The 20779-nt window shown below is 39.5% G+C and overlaps 1 protein-coding gene across 1 annotated transcript; it reads right to left on the bottom strand.

Moving 5' to 3' along the window:
- Window positions 1–1983: 1983 nt before the first annotated feature.
- On the bottom strand, window positions 1984–17897 carry CHMP2B (charged multivesicular body protein 2B). Its single transcript, XM_077820023.1, has 6 exons — window positions 17741–17897; window positions 12474–12565; window positions 8313–8507; window positions 5589–5691; window positions 3947–4053; window positions 1984–3787 (listed from the first exon to the last, which is right to left on the bottom strand). Exons 1-6 carry the CDS (start codon window positions 17772–17774, stop codon window positions 3674–3676), a joined length of 645 nt encoding a protein of 214 aa, XP_077676149.1. The 5' UTR covers window positions 17775–17897; the 3' UTR covers window positions 1984–3673.
- Between the last annotated feature and the right edge of the window lie 2882 nt (window positions 17898–20779).

Genomic DNA, 20779 nt, shown 5'->3' with positions numbered 1-20779 from the left:
TAATGGTAAATAAAAAATTAGTTTTGTGTGAAGCAGGCATGATGGTGATTTAGAAAACTACTAGATAATAGATCCAGAAAGAGGTTATAATATTTGAGGTCATTAAGTGTATCACATAGAACATATCTATGTTGGTGTGCTTTAAATAATACATAAGCACAGCCAGGAAGGGGCCCTAGGCATGTTAAACTAAGGAATATAGTCTCCTGTATTAAGAAAATATATCCTCATGAATGAACTGCATTTGTGCTTTTCTTTTTCTCTTTAGGAGAGGATTCTAAATTAAAACTGAAGGGGTGGGGGGAAGGGAGAGAATATCCCTCTCCCCCTTGCTAATGCATGTTTCATACAGGACTTGAACTATTCTAACCCCCAGACTGTCACAACACTAACACAGATCAGTCACTACTTTACAAAGCAAGAGTGCACTTTCTGGGATTAAGTCTCAGCCTTCACCACCACCCACAGATGCTGTACTGACAGAAATGCCTGTTGTAAAATCATTGGAAAAGTAGAGAAATGAAGGTGATGACTTGTAATTTTATTCCTTGGTTACTTTTGTTTCTTTGTTTGAAGTTTCTTGTGGTGTATTATGCATATGTAGTTAAACTTGCAATATGACAGTTTGAGTTTATTTTCTAAATTATTTGCCTGTTTAAAAGGGATTATGAAAAACTAACCCTACTCTTTGCCAAAAATAAAGCATTGTTCAAGTAACCTCTAATACCAAATGTAACTGTTCACATTTGTTTGGTTGTGATAGTATTTTGATTTTACCGTAGCTGCTGCACTCTGCTGCTACATGTTCTTTTTTGCATGCTACAATAGTTACAGTGAATGCATCAGCAGTCACTCACTACGCTGATGCTCTTGTCCTCCAAGAGTGTTTATGGGTAAAGGACACTTTAAGAAACATGGCAAAACAAATGAAACCTGTGCCATTCTCATGTAACGGAAGAGTGAATGGTTAACTACAGCAAGCAACTTGTCCAAAAACATCTGGGTTACAGAAACACCAAAACAATACTTCAGACCACCAGATTGACAGCCATAAGATGTCCTACACCTAGATCCCTGGCCCTGAGGGTTGAAACACCCACCACCACCTTCCTATCTCTAGGGGCTACTGATCACTCTTATCTGGTTTCACCCGCTTCCAGGCATCCTTCCAAAAATGCTCTTCTGATACCTGATCCTTTAAACCTGGGGGACAAGCAGCTGCTGTCTTTAGGTAGCCATATGCATTTGACTTCTTCAGGCTGCATCTCTCACCAGCCCCCCCTTTTGCAGGTCATAAGTATTTCTGGCTCCTAATATTTCCCTTTGTAAGGCTAAGGTGATGCCTTTTAACAGTTTATATTAAATTTTGTGGTGGGACAGAAGTTCTCCACTAAGCTGCAGTAGGGTGCCACTACCAATAAAAGATATTACCTCACCCACTTTGTCTGACTAATGATAAAAGCAACTGAGCTTTGAATTAATTCAATAATTTGAGAGATTGTTTTAAACAGTGAAGGAGCATTGTAGACAAATGATTGACGACATATGGGGCACATAGCAATATCAAGCCCAAAGCAAGAAATACTGGTTTTTGCTTTGCCAAAGGCCCATTTTCACTGACATTTCCATTGTAATTAAGTGCACAGTTTAATACTTACAGCCATACTCTTTGCTCTGATTGCAGTGAAAATAAATCGGGCAGGGCTGGGTTGTGGGAGGGGGAAGGTGAAACAGTGAAGAGGGGAGCGGGACTAGAGCAGGGTCAGCAGTTTTCAGCTACTTTTTTTGTTTTTAGCCCAACAAGCCAGTGCTAAGGTTCAGTGTGTACAGAAACCTCCCCAACCCCACTAGCAACAGCAACAATTAATTTTTTCCAAAACTGATGGAATTCACAACTAATATCCCTCCTAAGTGACATCACAAAAGATTTTAACATCCATTACTAGATAACTTACATGTAAGACCCCACCATCAGGACAGCCATTGTGGGAATAAAAGCTTTTATTAGATTTTTACAAAATAAATGGTCAAAGAAAATTCACCCCAAATGTCAGGGGTGTGTGTGTGTAGTATGTACACTTGCACATTGCAGATGCATGGTTTGGCCCCATGTTTTCTAGTGAAAACAGCATTCTGTATTTCTACTCCTAGACCTGGGCTCACAAACCGATGATTATAACCTTTATTTCCCTGCTCAGTCCTGCACTGGCAGATGTGACAATAGCAATTCCACTCAGGGCTTGCTTTCCCACTTAGAGACTAAGCGCTCTTTGATTAATGGCTTAAAGTCAGTGCTAATCTATGGACCTGATGATGATACAGATCAAAGACCGTGGAAAACCTTAGAATCAGAGCCTGTTCCTATTATACTGTTATCCAAATCACTTGTGTCTAACCTTAAACTTCTACTGTACAATGTGTAATACCCAGCATTTTCTTTTTTTTTTTTAACCTAAAAGGAGTAATCATAGGTATAAGGCAGCCAAGTCATTCTGATAAGATTTAGATTTCACCTGCCAGGAAGCAATCACATGTACCTTAGTAAACAATGCAGTATCTTTTAGGGGTAAGTACTGTTACGGGATAAGTACTGTAAAATATATACAGTAAGATTTCAGGCAGGATTCCTTTTACAAGTGCTGAAGTCCTTTAGATACGAACTTCAGCATGGACTGCTATCAAGTGTAGATTGCACTTCTCAGAATATTTTGTACCTGGCAATAACGGCCTTAACAGTAGTTACTCTACCCTTCAACAATTAATACAATTTTGAAAAATCAGGCGCATATAGCAAGGTTTTATATACACAAAGGCACAACAATTCTGTTGAAGTTAGCTATGTTACAGTACAATACAGTTTAGTCAGTGCCTTTCATGCAAAATATTCACTAAAAATATTTAGTTCAAGCCTCTTCCACTGAAGTTAGTAAGAGCTGGATTGCACCCATACCCTTCAGTAAGTAGTACAATTGTCTAAGAATGAATCAAGTCAAATTTACTAAAGACACCTGAAAAACAAAGCTATAATTGCCTACGCTTACTAGAGTATCAAGGTTCTCACTCACCAAAAGAAAAAGGTTATCCCTTTTCAAACTGAAAGCAAGCGTAAAGACAAGATCATAAAATATTCTAAGAACTTTCCATGTGTAGTGCTTTTATAAACACTCCAAATATTATCCAGAGAAATGCTGTCAACAATCACAGGATGACAATTTCGAAAAAAGCTAAACAAATGAAGATCTTATATTATAATTGTTATTTTTCCAAGTCTGCTTGCCAGCTGACATTTTGTAAATTAAAAAAAGTCAGTGCTGCTCAAACAACTAAACTGTGGGGATAAATCTTGAATGCAACACAGCCCAACTTCAGACTTGGTGTAAATGGATGTACCTGTTTACCTTAGATCTCAAGCCGGTGTTCAAAAAATCCCACATGCAAGTTATCTATTCATGTCATCTGATAAAGTAGTTTTTCAAACAATTTCAGGAATTCAGTGCCACTAATAATGGTTCTCCGGCAAGAAATAAGCCTTTTTTGGTGTGAATCATCTTGTTTCTGAAGACTTCAGTTCTCCTTAAAACCAAAGTACATCAGTTGTGTTGAAAAAGTGTACATTTTACATCTGTCTGTAGTTGAATAATTGTTAAAAGGCAGGCTGTGTATTGTCATCAGGCTAATCTACTCCCAAAGCTTTAAGCTGCCGTTCAATCTCTTCATCTGAAATGGTGGTAGTTTTTGATGCTGATGCAGATGGTAAGCCTCTGGCAGCAGATGGTGCTTTGGCCATCTATTAAAGAAACACACAAACTTCGCTGAGTAAAACCAATACACACTGTGACAATTTGACTTCTAGCACAGAACTACAAAATGAAAGCTGTTAGGATGACATTTTAAAAAAAAAATAGAGGAAGGTATTTGACCCACCCTAAAGAACATTTCTCCATACCTTTCCTGAGATTTCAATTCCAATTTCATCAAGCACTTGGTTCACAATATCCTGGCTTTCCTCTTCTTCATCAGAGCCCTCAAAGATATCATCCAGGGTATCATTAACTAGGAAGGAAAATAAAAACCAGAGCTACATTAGTACAGAAAGATTACTGTTCACAGAATAAATGGTAGACTAACTAAAACCCACTGTTCTTCTACAATCCTAGCATGCAGCAGTAGCGTCACTACGTGAGATGGCAAAAGAAAGGAACGTACACTGTGTGAATTTGCAGAACAGCACTGCATCACTTAGCACCACATGCTGGCAACCCAGGAGTCCTCTGCCTATCTCTGCACTTTAAAATCTTGCCCCTGAAGTAGTGCTAACAATTGCACTATGCATTCACATGCCAGCACTTCACACAGAGGTTTGATTTCACTATTTTTCAGAAAGGATTTAGTTTCAGAATTCTTTGTTACATTTAAAAAGCAAACCAATTAAAAAACCCCTCCACATCCCCCTTAAAGACCTCATTTCTCTCTCTGCCCCCCAATTGCAGAAATCCAACTAAGGGGTTGGTGCATTGATGCCTAGCACCATAGTATAATTTTTAAAATTCTGCTAGTTTCCCCCAGCAGAGGCAATGCAGTGGCAGATTTTAGGATGAGAAGAATGCTGTGTTAACAGTAGCCAGTAGCAAGACCAGTGTGGCATCACTGACACTTACAAATTACCAACAAGCTAATAAGCCATTGTGGTAAAACAGAGAAGAGGGTGGCTCCTCGTACCCAGTGGGCAGATAGGATTCCAGGCTGTGTTTGGCTGCTCTGTACCACTATTCTGTTCATTATTGTTTTATATGTACAAGTCAGTTGCTGGAAGGATAGTTCTAAGGACTCCTGCCCCTCAAAACATTTTACAAGTTCTACATAACCCTGACTGCTGCAAGTGAGAGGCCTTCAACTATTCTCATTTACAGATCAGGGTACACAAACATCTACAGGCAAGCCCAAAACTTTAAATTTAATCCTAAAGCTCAGACATAACTCCAGACTAGATGATAGAGTTGCTTATCTATATGCCAACACTAAAGCCTTCTTCATTTCTAGAATTCCCATACCCAGTACATATGCTTCTTTGTAAACAAGAGCAAATATACTTAACTACATATTACTGTTGCACTTTAGTCTTTCACCCCTTCTCAAAAAGCAGAAGAACTTGTGCTACTGCTTCTCTTTCCTTGCACAAGAGCAGCAACTCTCCATGCCACTTGCTCATGTGAAGTTTCTACTATCCGTGAAAAACAGAATGCCATGTCTTATTCCCCGGGGTCTGAATTTCTAATTGTTAGGTTAACAGGATATTCCCTTGATTTAGTCAATTCAAGTAGTAGTGGTAATTACACCTGTTCAACAACTCTCCCACTCAGTGCCTCTCATTTTTACAGGTCTTTCATACAACTATACATGCAGTACTGTCAAATACCCGAAGTAACCATGCCGAACGTGAAATATTTTCCCTTTAATCATTGCTTATTGATAGTAATCTCATGTATTATTAGTAATACTCAGAAGTGGCATTAAGGTGTGCCTTCCTGTTTTAATGGACTGATAGTGTCAATGCTTGCTGAAGTTATTTACTAGAACACATAACTTACTCATTTCCTCAGTCATTTCCATCTTCATGTTTTCCTTCTGGAAGTTCTGCATAGTTTGTAATGTCTTTTGAGGGTCCATTTTCTTGTTAACAGATTGCATTGTCTAACAATATTAGAGAATATTAATCATAAAATTGCACAAATTTGTGTAGTATACTGAATATGTTAGGCAAAGTTAAGTGATTTCTAGTCTAACAAACCTGGGGCCAGGTTCTGCATGCTTTGCAGATGTAGACTCCCACTTTAGTGGGAGCTCTGGGTGCATATGGAATCCTCAGTTGGTCCCTTGTCTAGTAATTAATAAAATCTACTACTCTGACTAGTGCAGAATAACAACAAGCTAGACTTTTTTCTTAATTTAAGGTCACTTTTCTGGCTTGCAGGATGAGCTTGGGGGAGGAGGAGAAAAGTTCCATAATTAGGCAACTAATTGTTATCAGACAGATGGAAATGGCAATGTTTAAAGCAAGTTAAGAACATTCTCATCAACCAGCAGTAGGAAGCGGGCATGAAGTCATTATGACGTTTCTCCATCTAGGATAAAGCAGTAGCAAGTATGACGTTTCTGATAATGGCAAATGCCAGGGTGTTCAAAAGTTAATAGTACAGGTTGAACACTTGGTATCACTTAGAGAACCTCTGCCACATACTACTAAACCTTAAACATAATATTTTACCAAACTTCATGGCACTGATTACCACAGGTGTGTAAAAAACACATTCACCCAGTATTACTTCCTTTTTGATTCATTAATATAAAGCTATGGTATTTTGCCTCCTCAAAGCAGCTTCCATGTCAAACACTAAATTGTGATATGTGCAAAAAATAAAGGAAGTAGCCTCTTTGTAGAAAGTGCTACATACACTTTAGGAACATATGGAAAACTAGTTTAAAAGGATACATTAATAATTGATATCAGTGATATATTAGAAACTTAAAACTGAAGCCTTTAAGGGAAATGTCTGCTTTCATTTCTAATTTTGTTTAAATTGAGAAAAAGCTTTTTGTTCTCCTTTTCCAATTCAAGGGTTGTCAGTGGATATAAATACATTTTTTCGGGGGGGGGGGGGGGAATATTCTCCAATCATAGTAGTGTGTGCTTTAATTTTATAGACAGATAGTAACACTAAGTGTCCTATTTACAGATAAATTTATGGACAAGATACTGAAAATTTCTTACTCATCTCATTTGTTGAGGCAGCTAGACAGTGAGTTGCATCTGATTTTAATTGAAAGTTGTATGACTGTAGATCCTGGTATGGGTTAGAGAACACTATGGCTCCAAAATTAAGTCAGTGTTTTTAGTTCTATATTTTTTACTGCATTAACTGAAAAAGTTGACCATTAGGTGGCCAAAATAACTTAATTCTCCTTCAATCCCCATAATGTTGCATAGCCCACTGACAAACCTGCTTCATCTTTTTTCCAAATCCGTTAAGATCTGTATTTATTGACATTTCTGCTGATTTTGTTCCACCACTGCGATTATACCACTATGTTTGCTTTAAGAAGTTTAATCCAAAATATTCCAAGGATAAAGAGCCCAGAGAGAAGAACGCTCAGCTAGGGAGGGATGCGATAGTTCTAAAAAGCAAGATTAACTTCCTCACTTATGTGAAGCTGTTGTACGAATGATGGGCAAGGAGGTCACAGGAGAGAGAAGAGGTGCATGCTAGCATAAACTGTCTTGTTTAACTTGATCATGGAGTCAGCTGTACCATCTCTTGGAGGAAAAAAGACCTACTGCACAGCCACAGCTTTGGAGGGTTGAACTGGGTTGTTTTTTTTTTTACTTTATTTTTTAAAAACACTTTGTTCATAGGTTTCAGAGTAACAGCCGTGTTAGTCTGTATTCTCCCTTTAAGAGCAAAGTCTTCCTAGCAGCTACTTCCTGCATCAAATCAAATTACAGTGCATTAGTTTTATGAGACAAGAAGCAAAACAATTTAACACAATTTCCCTGGTGTGTGGAGGATGAGGGTGAAGCAGAATTCTAGCTCACTGAGCCCTTTAGAAGCGTCAGCCAGAAAGCGATGCCTCATTTTCACACAAGTTATAAAGCTAGGTGACATACTGCCTTGATTTCTAGAATCAGTCTTCCCTACTTTGGCTTTATCCACTAGAAGCAGTTACATGACAGACAAAATTTACAGGAAAGACATTGCATAATGAAAAGCTGTTTGTTAGCCTACTGTAATTATCCTCTGTATCAAGACTTACAGCATCCATTTTAATCATTAACCAGACACTAACACTGAACAGCTTTCTGGCCTACGACAAAGATATTCGTAAAAAGAAAAAGGAGTACTTGTGGCACCTTAGAGACTAACAAATGTATTTGAGCATAAGCTTTCGTGAGCTACAGCTCACTTCATCGGATGCATATGCGGATACAGACTAACACGGCTGCTACTCTGAAACCTGAGAAAGATATTATAAGTCAACTGTGTGAGAGCCTGTTAGTTTAAATAGCAGATACTGACCAGCAAGATATGAATGGCTAATTTAGTGTTTTTCAAAACACAAATTAGTACTCGTCCTGTAAGCATCATCACTGCTAAATGTAGTATTACACAATACATTTATCTCCTGCTAATTTTTACAAGATAACATTGAACTCGTCAAGACTTTTGCAAGCTACCTATTGTATTTGAGTTTCAATATGAAAAAGTGTCCATGAACATGAATTACATTTAGATATTTATATTGATTTAACTGCTTACTTTTGCTGTGGTTGACATAGCTCCTGCCATCTTCATCTGGGAATTCATCACTTTCGTTTGAGTTGACATGGAGGTAACTTTGGAACTAACAGCATAGGTTCGAGTTTTCTGTTTTCGCAGCTGCACCAGCTGTTTTGCTAGAACCTTGCAGGCTTCTTTGTTACCAGTCTTTGCCATTTTCTTTATTTCCAGTTCCTAGTTTTAGAAAGTAGTTTTTAGATTCACATTAAGTGAACAAGAATTCTATAAAGTTATACAACTAAACATTTTTTAATAAATGCTAGATTGGATAAATTAACCACATGTTCACAAACCTCTTCTTTGAGAATGAAGGAATTGACAAATGATACAAGAATATTTCCCTTTCTAGCAGAAGTCTATAGCAAGAAAAAAAATTAATAGATGACAATACTCTATTACTAAAAGAATAACGTGTGTTATACTGTGGGAATGTGCACTTCTCTGACATACCGTTTTTTACATAGTGGTAGATATTACTTGTGCATTCTGACATGGAGTCATACATAGAGAGTTAAAGTGTATTTTTATGAGAGATCCTTTAGTTTACAGGCTGATAAATATACACATTAAGAACTAACGGTGATCAACACCACTGCTAACTCACCTCCTCCTTCTATAGGTCTTTCAGGCTATATCTACACAGCAAAGAGGAACCCACGGCTGCCCCATGAAGCAAACTTGGGCTCGTGGAGCTCTGGCTGTAGGGCGGTTTCATTGTTGTGTAGACTTGCAGGCTTGGGCTGGAGCCTGGGCTCTGGGATGCTGTGAGGTGGGAGAGTCTAAAGGTATGTCTCCACTCCATCGAAACACATGAGTCTGGCCCATGATAGTTGACTTGGACTATGGAGCTGTTTAACTGCAGTGTGGATGTTCAGGCTGGAGCCAGAGCTCTGGGACCCCACAAGGGGAGAGGATCTCAGAGTCCAGGCTTCAGCCTGAGCCCCAACATCTACAGCCCTGTAGTCTGAGCCTGAGCCAGCTGACATAGGTCAGCTACAGGTGTTTAACTGCACTGGAGACATACTCTTAGACCCTCCTCTTGCATTCACCCGCTGCAACCTAGTGGCCACTTAAGCAACAGAGCATACCTGGACAGGTAACTTTCAGAAAAACTTTACCCTTCAGCACCTCTCCTCAAAGATTATGGAGTTTTATTTTCTTGGAAGGAAGATTACATGAAGTAACCTGTGAAACAGTTGAAGTCCAAGCTTTCCCCCACCCCTCAGGATTTAACTCAATTATCTTAGTGCATAATAAATGCAGTGTGCCTTGTCTACACTGCCACAAGCTAATATCACACCCTAAATCCTAGTCTAGGCAAAACCTATGCCCAGATAACTCTATAACCAATATGGGGAGGGAATACAAGACTAATTAATTTAATGGAGGCAAGGAAAGTTTTGCACCCCTGACTTAACAGCTCTTCACAGAACATAATGATCAAATTGATCACCATCATAAAATCCTCATACCAAGCATTTTATTGAAGAGAAAAACAATAGGGCTTCTCTCTTTAATTTGCCATAATGTTACTGACTGAACATATACAATTCATATGTCCAATTGTGACAACATTTTCTCCGGGAATAGGCAATAAGTAAAACTGTGTGTAATAACAGCACTGCAGCTATTGGTGGGAAAAGAGAGGTGCTTTACCCTCCCCTGAATGCAACAGATGTTTAAAAGGCTGCTATGAAGCATAGCCAGTTGCTCTGTGATAGTAAATAGTGGCCACCAGACTACAGCATGTAGACACTGAGGAACCAACAGCAAGATACACAAAATTGCAGGAGATGCTCCAAAAGCAAATGTTAACTAATTGCTTTGGTTTTACCACTATGGTAGAGACAACATCCTGCGACCATAAGAGATACCTCATGTGTAAGAAAACTATAAATACTGAACTATCATAGGAACATAATCTTTTGAGACTGGTACATTAGCTTGGCAGAAACTGCTTCGTAAAAATCCCTCATTTTTGAGGAAATTAAACTTCATGAGAGATTTGGTAAGAGATGCAATTTTACCAGAGAAAATACAGGTGTGTAAGTGAAGTACATGAGATCAATAGAAAAGTATTGTGGGTATGAAATGGAATGGCAATCCTGTTTTGGTAGCCTACATATAAGAGATGCGGGCACTTTACAGGGTGCTCAAAATATCACTGAAACTATCGTGCTTTTTAAATATAACTCCAATATTATGTGGTTAAGATAAGAGTGACTTGGGAATGCATATTTTGGACACAGATTTCCAAATGTTATAATAGCAAATGTTAGCAAGCACCAGTTTTCCCAGTTAAATACAGTAGTTCTTGTAGCCCGCAGATCTCATTATAGTATGAAAAGCACACTTTCAAGATGAAACATTATAAACTGTAAATGCCAAGTATTACTAAACTATCAATTACAAACTGAATCTGTGCCAGGGAATCAAGTTGCTATATGGCTGATGTATTCATAATTAACACTAATTGTGAAAGTAAAAGACAAGATTAATCCATAGTCCTTGTATTTATGAAGAAATTTTAAGACAGTCACATCTTTCTCCTACTCAAAATTCAGCAAGTCAACAGTATAGTAAGCAGGATACATTACTGATCAGACATCAAAACTGTCCACGCTAGCCAAGTAAAGACAAATATAAAAACAGTAAATAACTGTAACAATGCTATCACAGAGCAACATCTATTTTAAAAAAATATTTGTTTTGCCTCTCTATATAAGTAGCAGCAAAAGACCATTGTTACAGGACAATGTTCTGATTCATTGACAATTTCCTGCTCTTTTCAAATGACAAGCGTACCAGGCTTTGAAAATTCAGATTTCTTAGAGTCTGAGCAGCAAGGGTAACAACAGAAGACTGAGTCTTTCAAAGACTTGTTCTCTTCACCTCTTCCTTCACAAGAGAAAAAAATACACAATATATTTCTGGAGCAAGTTACTGACAAGAGTGCATTCAAAGCTTCAAGGTGAATTTCTTTACAGAAATCAAGGCACTAAAAGAAATAATGGTAGCTTAACCACTTACACAATCTATCAGACATATCTTAAAGCCCTAGCAAAAGGATAAAATTTCCAAGAATAGTCATCTTTCAGGCTCTCTAATTTTTCTCATGCCAAAACTGATATCCACAAGACCTGCCACCATATGAGGCAATGTCTTATTAACCACTAAACCGGGGAGTGAACTGTCACAGAATTTTTCCACACAGTTTTTGTGTCATCTATCAAGGCATGTAATTTGACGTATACCTCCACCAGTATAGGTATGAGGTGACATAAAACTAAAGGACATGTTCTAACGATCAAGCGTTCAATGAGGGAGTTATCACAGGTATGTTTAATAAAGTCAGCTGGTTGTAGGGAAATTCTATGAAGACCATAGGAATAACTACATCCAGGTGACAATGTTAGACTTGTCTTTGTCTGCAGTTGCTGTTAAGTCATGTTGTGTTTTGAGATGAACTGTTACTGAAGATAAGCCCTAATATTCCCTCTGAAACCCTCACCACTGATGTTCATTTAAATAAGCATCAATGACATATACTAATGCTTCTCACTGCTTTCTAACCCAAGAACTTAGAGCATTGCCTCCAAAGCTCATGGCCCTTGCTATCTATAATGGAAGGGTCATGTCTGGGATAGAAGTCCCAACAACTCATGTTGGAATGCAAAGCACTAATGCTGGGCTACTGAGTCAACAGTATATTCCCTTGCTGCCAATATTTTAATATTTTAAAACAGGTTATGAAACATTGGCCCAAATTTACCCATGCTGTTGGACAAAAAAGAATCAGGTTATATAATGAAAAACAGCACAGCTTCTGACTCTGCACTTATTAGAGATTCAGGAAGACTAAGGGTATGTCTTCACTAGCAACATTAAAGCACTGCTGTGGCAGCGCTTTAACATGGCTATGTAGTCGCAGCACCAGCACTGGGAGAGAGGTCTCCCAGCACTGTAAAAAAAACCCACCCCACTATAAGGTAACTAATGTAGATAGTGGGGGAAAGTCAGCAAGATTTTGAAGACTATCATTTAGGTGTGAGACATTCTCTTGCCATTTATTTAAAATTTCAAACAAACACTTACTTGTGTGTTTTAAAAAGGTAAACTAAAATTCTCTGTTCTACTTACCAGCTGTTTTTCCTGTTTCTCAAGGGCTGCTCGATCTCTGGTTATAGTCCTCTGTGTACCTCTTAACTCTCGATTCTGTTCCTTTATTACATCTGGAAAGGAAATATTTATAGTTGGTAAAATAATTCTTCAGACTGAATGCTTAACAGTATTGAAACATGTAATGAAAATCTGCAATTTATTGGATGATAGAAAACTTCCCTTCATTAATTTGATTTTTTATCATAAGAGTAACACATGCATCTCTTACTAGGACTATAAATATCAAATATATGCAATGATGTTAGAATATAAATTTACATGTCTGAAATACTATCTTAAATTTCAACACTATAGGCCAAGTTCTCCTTTTATACCAGTGAAACCTAAGCGGCTTCAATGGAGTTTGTACCAGTGTAACTGAGAGAAGCATTTGGCACAAGAGACTTCTATATTCCATAAACATGTCTCTTTTAATCATGCAGGAAGTGTCAAGAACAACTTCCCCATGCAGAAAAGCATATCTCTAACTCCTATTTCACAGCAATATGAGCCAAGTCCTCCTTATCTCAGCCACCGTAGCCAAAATATTCAGTGGAGAGGTCCGTGAGGTCTGTGATGATAGGGTTGGGGGAAGGAATCCTCCCTTCTCCCGAATAACCATGGGACTGTTCCAGAGCTGCTTCAATAGAGCAATAGCATTGGTTCCCATTGCACCTTCTCTATAGAGTAGGGAGAAATGGCAGCAGCTTCCATAGATGTGAATCCCTTGGCTCTGTTTACCTCCTTCCTCACTGAGGTGCATAGAGACCACTCCAAAATCCTGCCCTTCCCCATATGCAACATAGCTGCACTTATTCAACTAAAAGTCAAGACACAAGGGATGTGACACAGAATTGCCTGAAAACTGGTCAAGTCTTTTATCCATTCCTGACACCCTCTTTGAGAGCAGCAATTCCATAAGGTAGTAATCCGACCTAAACAAATATATAGCAGTACTTAAAAGATGTGCCTATAACTTAGCTAAATTTTAAGTTAAGCTTTGGTTAACATTTTCCCCAGCCATTAGGACAGACAGAAAAGGAACAGTGTTTAAGAGCACACCCAAAAAATATAGTTTTGCTCCCAGCTGTTCAGTGGTCCATTTGGGGAAAAGTTAGTAGTCTCGCAATCCAATGCCTAGTTTTGGACATTATCCACATAAGTAGCCTTAGAGAAGCTGGGGATGGACAAGGAATGACTGATCACTGAATTACCTCTTACTAGTCTCACCCCTTAGTAGGTGATCTGGGCATAGGAAGATTGATATACAGTGATGGAATGCAGCAGCTTGCACTGCTATTACACATTCTGTACCTGTTTTGAGGAGAAAGGAATTCCATTCCCAAAACTGTCAAGCCAGCAGCTTTAATTCTAAACATTACTTGAAAGGAAAAATTAAAGGAATTTAACAGGTGAGTATGTCTGCAACTGTGGCACCAATGGGGGTTGAGGTTTGAGAAAGCCCACTAAGCACCCCTTAGGGTTTCTCTGACTACCTGACACTTATACTTGGGAGACATACAGGCCTTCTAGGATCTGGTCAACTGACTCAGGTGAGCCCTAATGCTGAGTGCCTGTTAAGATCCCCTTCTGCGTATCTAAATGTAATACAAAGGGAAAATGGAGAAGTGCCCCATTTCCCTTGTCCTGCTAGGATTTTTTTCTTAATGTATTTAAACTAGACTACCTTTAAGTTGAAGTTGATTTTGAGTACATATCAGTAATTTAAGAATCTTTACAAGCATATAGTTACTTTTAACAAAAACAAGGAATTTGGGATAAAAGTTAAACTTAGTAAACACCCCTCATATCTGCAAGTATAGAAATTTAGCACTGAACTACAAAAACTACTTTTTCAATATTCTGTCAACAATCTCCTTAGAATATCAGAAACTAACATCCATCCACAAAAGCCCCTTTTGTCATATCAACTACCACAAAAACTAGAATGTTTTACCCCTAATCAACAATAGGTGTGCCACGGTAGTATTAAATATCTATACAGATTTTTATACCATCCTCTTGCCATAGTACCTGAGCACCTTCCAGTAGGATGGGCACTTTCAGTAGTGAAGTGCCACACACAACAAAATAAAAGCCTATTTTTACACATTCAAAGTTAGACAAACAACATACTTCAGTCAATCTTACCCACTCATCATTAAAAGCCCAATCCTGTGAGGTGCTGCAGGTACTCCACAATGAGTACCTCACTAGTTTGGGTCTTATGATTCCATCTGCCAACAGATTATCAAAATGTGATTCGTCATGGAACTACTTCATCGTCATATACAAGCTCCCTAAGCCCAGATCATGAAATTTTAGCATGGGCATACAGAAATCAAAGGTTAGCATTATAACAAAACATCACACTTAATATGAGACATTTAGGAAACAAATATGAACAATGCTCTATTGATGACTTTTGTATACTGCCCCTGCAAAGAACAGAAAATGACATCTGAGGGCAGAGACAGTACCTTAACTATCTTCCTTACAGGATAATGCAAATTGCTTTCACTTGGTGCAAGAGACCACTTTCTTCATACTATTGTTTATGTAGAAGCCTTATGGAATTTACTTGATAAAGTGTAAATATTAAAAGCAATGTATGATATAGAACCCGTCATTTCAGGTTCCATTAAAGATTTGTCTTCATTTGTTAGGCTGCATAGGTCTTACAGTGAATATTAAAATCTACAGAGGGATTTATTCCTAAAGCAGAACTTCTTTTCCACTGCTGGAGGGACAAATAGCTCTCCTGGGTATAGGCTGCATACTCAAAGCAGCCTCCCATATTGCTCTAATTTTGCAGAATTCTAAAGAGTAAAAAAGTCAGCAGGTACTGGAGTTTAATGCTATTGGGTTTCCTAACAGAGAAAAAAAGTGCTTGAATATGAACCGAGAGTCACAAGAGTTAAATTTGCATACCTAACATACTACAGTGTATTACTAGAATGAGGTAACTACCAATGGCAGTTAATTTTTGGTGTGGTTAGAAGGCTTCTTCTAGTCTATTTTATAAGAATTAGATTTATATGCTTAACTGATTTTAGCACTGTAAGACATGCAAACAAGTTTGGATTTGAAAACAGATTAAAAAATGATGCCCCTTTACAAGACTGTTAATCTTATTTAACCCCATAATAAATATAAAATTTGTTGTTTCAAACTCAAACCTTTAAATGTAACAAAATAAAAGATGAATAAGTTATTGAAAGTTGTGCTGTGATGAGAAATCAGGAACCCTTTTCAGGTTTATATTGTAAAGACAGGGCAACCTCCATCTATTAAAAAAGTCTGTTTAAAACAGTCTGAAAAGGAAATAATGTTCCCATAATTAAGACTACATCATGGTTTTGTATTCCACAAAAGCAGACTAATACTTGTACGCTTCTATTTTCCTCATTTACTTGGGTAACAAGTGAAATGCAATCTAGACAGGCTCAATTACTGTCAGATGACTAAAGCATGAATAATAAGCAGAAACTGCAGCCATAGTCTTCATTTTAAAGCATACATCAATCTTTCTGGAAAAAGAAGAGTAGCAATTCAGATTCTTCCTTCCCAGATGTGCGAAGACACTGCAAGCCATCTAAGTCTGAAATTATTTCAGCAGTAATAGGTTCCAACAAAATATTTTAATGGAATCTTGAGAGGAACACATGCTGCACAAAAAGCTCATACTCAATAATTGTTTTAAGCCTAAGGAGTAATTATCGGAAAAGAAAAGTGATATTGAAAGGGGCCATTTTAGTCATGTTACTGCTCCCAAGACCCCACAAGTAACATTTTCAAGAAACACTTTACAATGGACACTGGAGTAGACAGCCAATATATGAAAATAAAGCCTGACAAATAAAAACAATGTATTTTGGCCCAGCAGAGAAACAATGGAAGCAATTCAAGAGACAAGCATCAAGCATGAGCTCTGTCAAAAAGACTTTAAAAAGAAGACTTTGCTGGGGTGGGGTGGGAGGGGAGATTTAAAATTTAACTACACTATATATAGTTGAGTTTAAGAACACTGAGAAGAAATAGTAATGCAAATATATTTATGTATGAGACTAGCATTGATGTTTTACTCTACAGGAAATATTCCCTTTTGTTAGAAAACTTGCAAGGTAGAAACTGAACCCAAATATAATAAAGGCACTAGCATTTTAAACAAGTTAGAAGCCGGTGGAAAAGTCAGCAGATTCATTTTTTTTATATTTCTTCTACCACAGGAGATTCTCAGCTACTTTAAAAGAACTACAGCAATAGACAAAAAGAAAAGGAGTACTTGTGGCTGTAGCTCACGAAAGCTCATGCTCAAATAAATTTGTTAGTCTCTAAGGTGCCACAAGTACTCCTTTTCTTTTTGCGAATACAGACTAACACGGCTGTTACTCTGAAACCAAACAACAGACAGTAAATGGTGATTTGATAACTACAGAACACCAAGAGCTCACAGCTAGACACCACTGAATCTGTAGCAATGTTTATTTGCTCTTCTCTTCACCAAACAAACAGAAAAGTGTTCTCAGAGAACAGAGCAACTTGTTTCCATGGCTCTCCTGATTGTTTAAATTAGAAGTATTTTTGTATCACTTCGAACAACCAAATATATATTTGGTTAAAAAGACAAAAAACAAAACCCCAACCCTCCTCCCCTAAACAGGGTCCTCTTTAGGTTCGACTTAACTATTATCTCGAGGCACCATCTTTAAGAGTCACCCCATGTTCTTAGAGACCATGCAAACATACCCCCAACACTGCAGAGAGCAAAAAAAAGTTCCACTTTTATTACAGACTTCCTTCCCCGTGTAACTGACTTATCAGCGGTCCCTGACGCTTTCAGTACGTGGGGAGGGTACGTGTGTGTGTCTCTCACACTCACTCTCTCTCCCACACACACACACACGGCTTTAGATGAGTCACTCTGGGTGCACCTCCTTGTTTTCCGACCAGCCCGGCCCCGTTCTGCTCCGACACACACACCCGGGACCGAGTCCCTGTGACCCCGGCCCGGGACTGGTGTGCGCAGGGGACCCGCCCACCCCGGGAGCAGACACAGGGAGCCCGCGGGCGGAGGGAGGCTCCGTTGGAAGCGGCCCCCGGGGCGAGCTCCGGCCCGCAGCAACAAGGCCCCCCTCCTGACCCGGAGGGAAACGAGAGGCGGCCAGACAGACCGACCCTGGACACAGGGCCCGAGAGCCGGACACTGACCCCGGCGCCCCTCAGACCGACCCGCCCCCGCTCACCATCCACCGTCTTCTTCTTGAAGAGCGAGGCCATGGCGGCGGCGGCGGCGAGCGCAGGCCGCGGGCAGCGAGAGCCGGACTCGGAGCCGCCAGAGCCCCCGCGCCGCACCCGGCGCCGCGCGTCCTTCCTGCTTCTCCCGTGACCGCCGGCAGGCGGGCGCGGCCCCGGCGCAGAGACCCGCCCCGCCGGCTCCGGCTCCGCCTCCAGGCCTGGGGGGGAGCGCCCCCCCCCGAGCCCCCGCCCGCCCGCCCGCAGCAGCGCCCGTTGGTTCCTCGGCCCGCCCAGCGCCCTCCTCCCGATCCCCTCCCCCAGCGCCCTCGCTCCCCCTCGCCTCCCTTCCCCTGCCCCCGCAGCTCGCCCCAACTCCCTGCCCTCCCCCCTCTTCTTCCTAACTCCTTTTCCCTCCTGCCCTCCCCCCAATGCCCCCCCCCACCAGGCTTCACCCCTCGGTTTATACTCTCCCCCCCCACACACACTGAATACAGCTTCTTGCCGACAGGAGAGCCTGCAAACCCGCTGGGGCAGAGCAGAGGGTTCTAGGGGGCAAAACAGCAGCCAGGCACGTTGGGAAAGGACAGGTGCTGCTGGATCACTAGAGGGGGGTGAAGCATTGATCCCAGCTGAGCAGCCCCGGGTGATGAGCAGCCCAGTGTAAATGTTAGGGAGGGGGGTGCACTAGCGCCAGGCAGGATGGGCACAAGGGCGCAGGAGGAGTCAGTGACACAAACCAGGTTCTGTCTGATCAGCCAGACCCCAGAGAAAAATGCAGCCTGCCGTTCCCATAACAGTGGTCCCCTGCTCAAACAAAGGAGGTGTGTCTCGAACTCAGACATTAGAGCTGGGTCTGTAACCAGAGGATGGCCTCTGTATCAAGGGAGGCTAGGGAGGTGCAACTTTTTCAGTCACATATGTGGGGTGTTGGGAGGACTCTCATGTAGAAACTCCTTGGTGGCTGACACTTATGCCTGGGAGAGGCAGCAATCTGATTTACTTTGTTAAATAGAAAGAGGATGGAAGATGTGGGAGCCCCACTGGCAAGAGGTGGGTGAAGCAGTTGGAGCACTCTGGTGTAGTAAAGGAAGGATGGAGAATTGAAGAGGCTGAGACTTGCCCCTGGGTAATTTTAGAACTATCACTAAAATTATCAAGCACTACTCTCTCCTTAACACAGGGTTGCCACCCATCCCGATATTTTCTAGCATCATCTCAACTTTTGAATGGAGTCATCCTGTGACCCACAAAAACAGCTTTCTGGACCTTCATGGGTCCCTAAATCATTTCAGGGTTGGGAAAAAGGTCCCATGTCTAAATCTCTCACAGTACTAAAAAGGGGAGAGTGCTTCTCGACTGTAATGACATTGTGCTGCAAAATGAAGTCTTGAGGCACCATCACACTTCTTATTGACTTCTTCATTTAAACCTTAGAGTTACATTTTCTTTTAACACATTCCATTATTTATTTCTCTCTCTCTCTCTCTCTCTCTCTCTCTGAGAAATGGTCCTGGTTGTCTTGGGACGTATTTGAATAATGAAAACACAAATCTTGGACTTTGTGGATTTTCACATTTTACATGTTACAGATTTCTGTCTGTATACCTTTTCAATGGGTTTAGCTGTGTACAATTCAAAAAAGAGTTGCAAATTTGAGATATTGTCATGTATAAAGCTTTCAGATGTATGATTTATAAACTCCTTACCTACAATGTTGGCATATAGATCATACTCTCAGATAATAAGATGTAACATCATATGAATATTAAATAAATGGAAGAAACAAACAAACTTAAAAGTCTGAAATCTTTACAAACACAAGGTAATTTTAGTTACCTTGTTCCTAGACATTGCCACACTTAAGATATTTACTAATTTTCTCAGATGAACTCCTATTTGAGGATCATACATACTGCAAGATATAAAATAAATGAGTATGGAGTACTTAGTAACAATGTTCTTGTCTTTCAGTGACAATTCACATCCATAATTCTTAATAACCTAGCACATGATGTAGGATTAGTATCCATCATGGACAAGCATCTCAGCATGTGACATAAAAGTAAAAGATCTTGGAGCTACTGTACAGGCTGCTAAGCTAGTGATCTGAATAATAGCATGAATATACCTTCATTCCTGATTTTTTTTAAAAAAATAGTAGTTTCTTCATAGCCTTCGAAACAAGAAACATATTGTCATAATGCTGCAGTGAATTCCATCACTAGATCCAAACTTGCATTGAAAGAGATTTATAATTCATTTTCTAATTTTCTGTTTTCTAATAGCATAATCAAACAGACCTGCATAACCTTGCATGGAAATAATTTTTCTATTGCAACTTCACATTTTAATCACATCCTAACAATACACATGGATGAAGGCAGACATGCTATTTACTTTATGAAATATGTATTTAATATTTAATTTCCTGGAAATAATTTTTTTATTACAACTGACAAGTTTTCATTGTTCTTCACATGTCCAGGCCTTTTATCAATACACTACAAGGTATCTTTAACAGTTTCCAGTAGGCTAGGGTTTCGATTGTGTGTAATGTCATAATCTCCTTGGACAATTAGGGATACACGATGAGGGGTAAAATGAATCATCCAGTGTATGTCCACATTTCAGTTTTCTTGCTCAACCCCTGCTAATATCCTTCCAATACTTAGAGTGGAAGCAGAGATACAGGAGTTTTTCACTAAGTTTTTATCTGTATTTGCATGCTGGTTATGAGAGACAACAAAAATAACTAACCAGTATATTGGGCCTGAAAGAAAAAACAGAATTTGATTTCAAATTTTCACATCACTATAATGAGTAAAACCAATACCTAGGTTTTGAACACTCGAGGATTAGGGGGGCTCATAACTTGGATTCAAATCCACATTTCCTGTTTGGATTCAGTGTTTAAATTTCTCCAATACATCAACAGCAAACCAGTTACTTTCTCTCCTTTTTTATTATTGACATTCATCTGTCTACACAGTTGGGTTCTCTGCAGCTGTGTATCTTTATCACTGGGTATTTTTAAACTAAACAAATTA

This window comes from Eretmochelys imbricata, chromosome 1 (assembly GCF_965152235.1).
Source record: "Eretmochelys imbricata isolate rEreImb1 chromosome 1, rEreImb1.hap1, whole genome shotgun sequence".
Classification (NCBI taxonomy): domain Eukaryota; kingdom Metazoa; phylum Chordata; order Testudines; family Cheloniidae; genus Eretmochelys; species Eretmochelys imbricata.
The sequence above is the reverse complement of the archived record's forward strand: the minus strand, read 5'-3'. Positions and strand labels throughout refer to the sequence as shown.

Coding starts and splice junctions, on each gene's coding strand:
- CHMP2B (XM_077820023.1), bottom strand. CDS start 17,774: ATGGCCTCGCTCTTCAAGAAGAAGACGGTGGATG. Junction 12,566..17,740: donor CAAGAAGAAGACGGTGGATG/GTGAGCGGGGGC, acceptor TTTCCTTTCCAG/ATGTAATAAAGGAACAGAAT. Junction 3,788..3,946: donor GAATTGAAATCTCAGGAAAG/GTATGGAGAAAT, acceptor TTTCTTTAATAG/ATGGCCAAAGCACCATCTGC.